This window comes from Eucyclogobius newberryi, unplaced genomic scaffold (assembly GCF_026437365.1).
Source record: "Eucyclogobius newberryi isolate DKJ021-1_F unplaced genomic scaffold, fEucNew1.0.hap1 SCAF_8, whole genome shotgun sequence".
NCBI classification, from domain to species: domain Eukaryota; kingdom Metazoa; phylum Chordata; class Actinopteri; order Gobiiformes; family Gobiidae; genus Eucyclogobius; species Eucyclogobius newberryi.
In genome coordinates, this window is record NW_027316500.1 from 10,175,627 (window position 1) to 10,183,295 (window position 7,669).

The window sequence follows — 7,669 nt, forward strand, 5'->3', positions numbered from 1 at the left end:
CAGTCAAATCAACCACTCTGGGAAGAATCAGGATCAGTTTGTACACATGTAAAAAAATTAAGGCAATTTGATCAACTTAAATACTTTTAAAGGCATTCCACATTACTTTACAAAAAAAAAATCCCTAAATCTGTTTCTGTGACATCTGTTGCAGCTTTGAAAAGGGAATTGTTTCTGTCCATATTTAAATCTGATATTCTATATGCATTTACTATTAGACAATTAGATCAGACCCTCTTTATGACACGCATCTGAGGAAAAAAAGTAAATCTATAAACAAAATGTTGTTGCATTTAATGGTGGTTGGCAGCCATCTGAGCAAACTCATAGTATGTGTTTAACCTCGGATCGCGAGGGCAGCAGTCTAAGCAGGAACTCCCAAACACCCCTCTCCCCAGACACTTCCTCCGGGGGGAACCCGAGGCGTTCCCAGGCCAGCCGAGAGACATAATATATAATATATACAATAAAAAATAAAATAAAGGAGAGAGAGAGAGCTCTGCTACAGACCGCTCCTAAACAAAAAATTATGTCACTATAATACATTTGAAACTGTTCAGAGAGAGCGAGACAAATGAACATTAGAGTTATAATAATACTGTATAGGCCTAATAAAAACTAGAGCAACGAAAAGAGGAAGTGCATCACGCGTGGATCGTCACGTGCTTCCGGCCCCGCCCGCCTCCTCGCCGCTCCGCGTTAGGTCTAGCCTTTAGCTCGTAGCCCATGAGTGGTTTCAGTGAAGATGAGCAGTAGGACGAGTGCAATTGTCGCTGGGGTATGTGGAGTCGCGTTTGTTGCATATTGTATTTACTTTGACAGAAAGCGACGGAGTGATCCGAACTTCAAGCAAAAACTACGCGAACGTGAGTAGCTCGCGTCATTCCACACGAGAGAAGGAAGAGAGCTGCGCATTAGCCTGCAACATGTTAGCATTAGCACCACTGAAGAGCAAGGACGACTACATTAAAACATGTAATGTGTCTATAAATCAGAGTATTGTTATTTCAGTGATACATGATTTGATGGGCCAATCATGCATCGCTGAAATAACATATTTTAAGAGTCTAAACATTGATTAGCCACATGCGGTTAGCGCTGCTAATTTCAATTACATGTGTGTCACGGTCATTTAAGTCTCCCTTTGGTTATCTTAAGTGTCATACTAATCTACATCAAATATATATATTCGTAGTATTTGATGATAAAAGAATTACAAAACGGGTCAAAATGTGACCTTTCTGTGACGGTGCATGAAGACCACATGGTTACATAAAGAGAAACGACTGTAAATTTGTTAAAATACAGTCTTATAGCTTTTTATTATTGTGTCACCGAAATGTGTATTGCGTCTTGAGCCCATTTATTGGTTTGGAAATGTAGTTTTACTTGTTTGACTCGTTTCAACCAAAAAGTCACACTACGTACATTTTCTCCCGCAGGACGAAGAAATCAGAAAAGTTCGGGGGAGACGTCTGGCCTGGCGAAGGTGCGTCAAATCAGAGACATGTTTCAATAAAGTATGTATTTTATACTCAAAGCTTTCTCTTTGACTTTGAAGCTCCCAGATCTGAAGGACGCTGAGGCGGTTCAGAAGTTCTTCTTGGAGGAGATTCAGCTCGGAGAAGAGCTGCTGGCACAAGGTCAGTGGTCGCCTCTAGATGTGTTTTAGTTTGTCCAGTATTTCAAGACACTATCAAAAAGGATCATTCTTTAAGAGTGTGTTGCCCATAGGCTTTATGAGACAGAAGTGGACAGGGTGAAATGAGGCAAGTCAGGATTCAAACTCTCAGTCTGGCCAGAGGTCAAAAGTCAAACTGTACTTAAGGGTGCTTTGTTTTCTGGTGTGCTTCTCAAAGCGGTGTCATGTTGTTGCTTATAATGTTTCACTGTATGGCATTAAACTTTTCTTCTTGCAATAATTTAATTACAGGCATTTTTCTTGCTCTAAGATACCTATTAATAAATGGGCACTTTTACTGTGTGTGAGGTCGCCCCTCCTTGTGGCTGCTTGTCTCCATGCCAATAGAAACGTTTTATGCCATGACCAGCAGGGGGCACACAATCCACCGGAAGTTACTCTGTGCAACTTTAAGTGGTTGTAAAACAATTCAGTTTAATATTTATCATGATAAGAATTCCAAGAAAAGTCCTTTTTTTTGTCATTGTCTTTAAATAGTAGAAAAAGCTTCAGTTGTAGTCATCTGGACTCAGTTAGAAAAAAATAGAACTCCCATATTTATACTATTCTGTGGTAAGTCCAGCCCATTGGGAGGAGCCTTCCTGAAGAGGAAAGAGTTGTTTGTTACAACAGAAACGTACCCTCTACTGAGCTAGACTATTCAACCCTTTAATGGGCTATTAGTCTCCCCTTTGTCTTTGTGAGACCCTGGCTCACCCACCCTGAGTACCTGTGAGCCAGGGTCTCACAAAGGCGACCTAAATTCATTTATTGACAATGACTCTTGGATGAGAGTCGAAACGTCTATTTTTTCTAACTGAGTCCAGATGACTACAACTGAAGCTTTGTCTACTATGGAACACGCCTGGACGAATGAGGGATTACACCAACATTGTCTTTAAAGTTGTAATTTAAGCATCCTTGAAAACCCCTCGGTGACTTCGATAGTCTCTGGGACAAGAAAGAATGCAATAAAAACGTAGAATTCCAAAGTTGAGAGTCATCACCGTTGCTCTTTGCTATTTCACCTCTAATACAATTATTGCCTTTTCGTCCATTGTTTCCCCGCCTCACAAGTATTCCCCTGTGTACGCCGTATGTCTGTATACTCACTGTAACATGCTCTCTCAGGTGAATTTGAGAAGGGCGTAGACCACCTGACCAATGCCATCGCGGTATGTGGGCAGCCGCAGCAGCTCCTCCAGGTCCTTCAGCAGACCTTGCCCCCTCAAGTCTTCCAGATGCTGCTCGCAAAACTCCCCAGCATCAGCCAGGTGAGCAAACCAACGTGTGGGACGCCCTTTCGCACACGCAACAAAGCATCCTTGAAAACCCCCCAGTGTCTACTCTTCTGCCTCTGGGACAAGAAAGGGTGCAAGAAAAAAATAGGATTCCAAAGCTTGGGGCATTTCCATTGCTCTCAGCTATTTCACCCCTAAGACATAACTTTTAATGCAATGTTTTCTTCAGTAAATAATGTACATAGATGCGAGTATTCTAGACAAAATGTTAGAAATTGGAACATGTGTGTTGCATATTGTTTATCAAAGCTTGGCCCATACCATTTTATAATTCTCTCCCTCAGATCTGTAATTTTCTGTTGGTCTGAAAAACTTTGAAGGGCCAAACTGAATGATGAAACGATTTGAACACAAGTTTTTATATTACGTGATGAAATGTGTGAAAATCAAATCGTTGCCATTTTAGAAGTTGGACTTTGCTAAATGTCTTTGATCTTTGTGTTTTGCAGCGTATCGTCAGCGCCCAGACTTTATCAGAAGATGACGTTGAATGATGAGTGAGATGTTCGTGTTCCACTGAGGGATTTTAGACCTTTTTAAATGAGGGCTGTTTAGTTCACTGCTGTGACTCGTGTGGACTGAACCAGCCCGGTTTTGGACAAATCTTCATCTCGATGCTTCACTCCCGGCGCAAAGGACAAAAGACTCATGACATTAAGCCACCATGAGGATGGTTTCACAGTTGCAATCCATCGTTTATTTATTTTGTACTAAATTAATTATAATTTGGGATACTTAGTTATAATCAATTGCTGATGTGGTGTTCACCGAACGTAGTTTGTGTTTAAAGGGTTCACATGTTTTGTTTAAATGTACATTTTTTTTAACCAATAGTCTCTTGCATATCTTACTCGTGGTGAAAAAATATAAAATAAAACTTGTACAAGGCCATCTTTAACTTGTTTGTTTTTCACCAGCAGGGGGCAGTAGTATAGCATGGAACAACTGTATAGGTTCTAAATATGAAGGGGGCTCGTTATTATAGGCAAACTACATTGTATGGCACATGGAAAAAGCCCTAAGACATCTCAATCCAGCAATGTAAATCATCTTAACAAAAACACGTATATGTCAAGAGTTGAATTAAAACTAAACCAATGTGTAATGTCTTCTATATTGCCTTTGTTGTTGTAGCCGCTCTGTTTTCACTCGAGTCCATATGGCAAAACAGTAACATACATGCTCTATTTTGAATGGCTTCATTGTGAGTGCCAGTGCAAAGTGGAGCAGCTCGAGAAGGGAGTGGATTTTGTCTGAAAGTGTGCCTCTTGGAAGACAAATACAGCCGTAATTATTTTTATCCTGTCTGCAGCTGTTTTTCTAAAGGTCTCTACGGCCCAGCTAGAGGGAGAGAAAAAAAAGATGCCCCGGTAGTTGCCAGGAAACAGGAGCTGTGGGCGAGTAGTTTTTCTACATTTGGAGAGAAAAATGAAAATTGAACAGCGGCCCAGAAATGTCGAGTGAGGACTAAATGGAGGACAGTGTACCATTTTTCCACTTTTGCACTCATTTAGAAGAAGGAAAAAAGTGGGATGTCTAGCCTGCTGTGCTATGTCTCGTTGCAGAATGTGTCCTATGGGAGCGAGGAGGAGGAGAAGGCGGAGTAGCATGCAAGGTTAAGCTGGTCCTTGAACCAAATTGTGGACCATTGGCCTGGTTCTGATATTAATGGGTGCGGAGATGCCAGTGGGGCTGGAATGTGGCAGACTGGGTCACTGGAACAGGTTTCAAGCTGGACTGGTTTACTTGAGACGGTGTTTGGACCAGTTACAGGTCGTAAATCGGTCTGTTTTTTATATCACCCATGGAAAAAATACAAGTATCAAGACTGATGGCACTTTTTTCCCAAAACAGACATCAGGGCATGCTGTATATTGACTCTAACAAGACCTCACTTATAACACCAACATAAACTAAGCTATAATGACTAACTTGATCATGATTCGGAAGCAGAAATTACATTTATTTACATTTAGGTGAAGTTGAATTGGTGTTAGTTGCAATATTGCCTTCAGTAGGCCTTTTGCATGCATCATATTTGACATATATGATGAGACAGGTGGATATAGTCATTTAACTCCTGTATATTTGTTTTTTTGTGTCACACTTATTCAACTTTACAATCAGAGTAGACAGTTCTTCTCTCCCAGCAGCAGCTTTCCTGCTCTAGACAGCCATAAGACATAATAAAACATGCCATTCCCCCTGCAGAGACATGAACATAAGGTTTTATCATAATACTGGAGATCATAATATATTTTCTCATACATACTTCATTGATCTCACGAACCTAGAAAATACAGCCCAATCATTACTATTCAAGCCATAATAACCCTCTTTGCTGTGAGAATGACGCGGCACAAGTATCACTTTTAATCCCATTCGCACAACGGGGAGCGCGATAATAGAAACAGCGCTCACAACTGTTCCTCTAAATGAACTTCATTATTTCAATTGCTCTCCCGCTACGTCCCGAGGCTCATCAGACGCGTTATGAGTCAGCTCTTTGCGGCGGGATTTAGCACCGAAACACGCGGCCTTCTCGCGCGCGTGCAGCAGGGGGCGCTGTTGCTCCGGGGCCGCGTCAGGGGAACAAAGTGGTGACCGGTTTGACAGCGGTAACAATGGCGTTTGGGGCCCCGCAGCAGAGACGAGGCCATGTGCTTCCCCAGGGCGGCTTTTTAACAGTTTCTAATCCTTTTTTGGTAATGATGTTTGCACTGTGACAGATGAACCCTGTTTCTCAATTACACTTGCAGGGAATAAGCTGTTATTGGAGGCACCGCCGCGGTCCCAGGACACAGAGCAGGGGCCTGATCTGCCAATGAAATGTTGAATGGGTTTTGCACAAAATGTTCAGGGAGAGTAATAATGAGTCTGTGTTTGGGAAATCATTATTGACATGAATTATGCACAGAAGCGATTGGCAAGACTGGTTTTGCTGTACAATATTATGGTAATAATAATAATGTGTTCTTAAATCACAATAATGCAAAGTATTTAAGCCACATTGCTAAATAGTGAACTTATTTTCTTTGCACTCTTCTGTTTTATGTCTCAAACTGTATTAATTTCGTGATTTTGATGCATTTTTTCCTAAACTTGCCTTGCCAAATGGACCTCTGTGTTCTCTGTTAAATTATGTTAAATGTAATATAACAAAACATGCAACTTTCCTCGTTTTTTTGTGACATGGGTCTCAACTTCCTGTTTACAAGCGACATTTTGTGTTGATCATTCAAAAGATAGATTATTGTGTTTTGGATTGTTAATTGCTTTGGCGACAGTGCTTTTCATCACTCCGTGTATAATTGGATTTTCGCTTTGAGATGGAAAATACAAAATTAGAAACAAAACTAGTTTCTTGTTTCCCAATTCCATTGTGAAAATAGGGAAATAATAGTTTTTGGGGGTTTTGTTGTTCAATTTAACACTGAAAATCAAAAATGTAGAGAAACCTATGGATATCCGAGGTATTAACCATCAAATTGCAAAATAAAAACAAGTTGCTATACATACATCGATTGATTGATTGATTGATTGATTGATGGATGGATGCACTAGACTGGAAGATGTTACCCCTTTTTCACAAGTCGCAATTGATAATGTCCAAACCAAATAACAAAAAACAGTCTTCTTTCCGTCTGACAAAGCGTGCTGAACATGCCATACATGCTGTACACAGATTGTATGTCTAGAGCAGCGGGATGAGAGTATTCTATAGGAGCAGCTGTGTTTGGGAGTTGAAAGAGGACAGAAATAGCTCTGTTATAAGTGGTTGCTATGGCAGCTCCACGTAGCTGCAGCCTCGCTCTGCACCAGTCTCCACAATCTCCTCTTTCCTCTCACTGTCCCGGTCATTACCAACACAAATATCCTCGTGTTTGCTGTCGGAAATATCCCTCGCGAGTGCAACCTTTCGGAAATGGATAAAATTGACCAAAAAAGAAACTAGCCCGTGTCTAAAGTGGGAAGTGAATACGACTACAGGTTGACCCAGACGTGTGCGGGTAAACAGGATGAAACGAGAACAAATGCGTTTCCTAAGTCCATAAGAGCCGACCGACCACTAGACTATTTCCAATTTGAAAACCACTGCCTTGAAAGATTAATATTTCAATGGACTCAATCATCCGCACACTGACTTAGCGTTATTTTCAGTTAAACACCTATTTGTAGCTCAATAATCCATCCATTGGTGGAAAGCAATATCATGGTTATTTATGATGATAACACAATACTACATTCACTGGTTTCTCAACAGAATCATTACTATGTTACTGTACTATAGTGCTACTATTTTAGCATGCAGTTGACACTAACTGCACAATATCTCTCGCGACATGTAGCAACACGAACGCTTGCGTCAATGAACCCAAGCCAATGTCTCGTTTGGACAAGCAGGCTGGTCTGTATCGGCAGGTTGAAAGAAGACCGTCTACCCCAGCGCTGAGGCAAACGATTGGATTTCCGGCTTATCGTGGATCTAGTGATGAGGAGATATGAGCTGGATGTCGTTGCTGTGACTGGGAGCTGAATGGTTGCTCCGAGTGAGGTCGTCCACCACACCCACATCTGCACTCACTCAGAATCTAAACAAGCTGCTCGCGGACGAACGGGAACACGCAACGTCACAAAGCGGTAGTAACAGGGAAGATGAAAAAAAGACAATGGATTTTAACATCTA

The 7,669-nt window shown here is 41.3% G+C and overlaps 1 protein-coding gene and 2 non-coding genes across 3 annotated transcripts; all 3 read left to right on the forward strand.

Annotated features, from left to right (window-relative positions):
• The first annotated feature begins 681 nt into the window (after positions 1 to 681).
• Positions 682 to 3,873, forward strand: tomm20a (translocase of outer mitochondrial membrane 20). Its single transcript, XM_072437230.1, has 5 exons — positions 682 to 866; positions 1,443 to 1,489; positions 1,562 to 1,643; positions 2,813 to 2,955; positions 3,432 to 3,873. The coding sequence occupies exons 1-5, from the start codon at positions 746 to 748 to the stop codon at positions 3,474 to 3,476; spliced, it is 438 nt and encodes a 145-aa protein (XP_072293331.1). The 5' UTR covers positions 682 to 745; the 3' UTR covers positions 3,477 to 3,873.
• Positions 2,595 to 2,722, forward strand: LOC140351701 (small nucleolar RNA SNORA14). Its single transcript, XR_011925394.1, has one exon. It is a non-coding gene; the product is annotated as a small nucleolar RNA SNORA14 (small nucleolar RNA).
• Positions 2,999 to 3,131, forward strand: LOC140351702 (small nucleolar RNA SNORA14). Its single transcript, XR_011925395.1, has one exon. It is a non-coding gene; the product is annotated as a small nucleolar RNA SNORA14 (small nucleolar RNA).
• Positions 3,874 to 7,669: the final 3,796 nt, after the last annotated feature.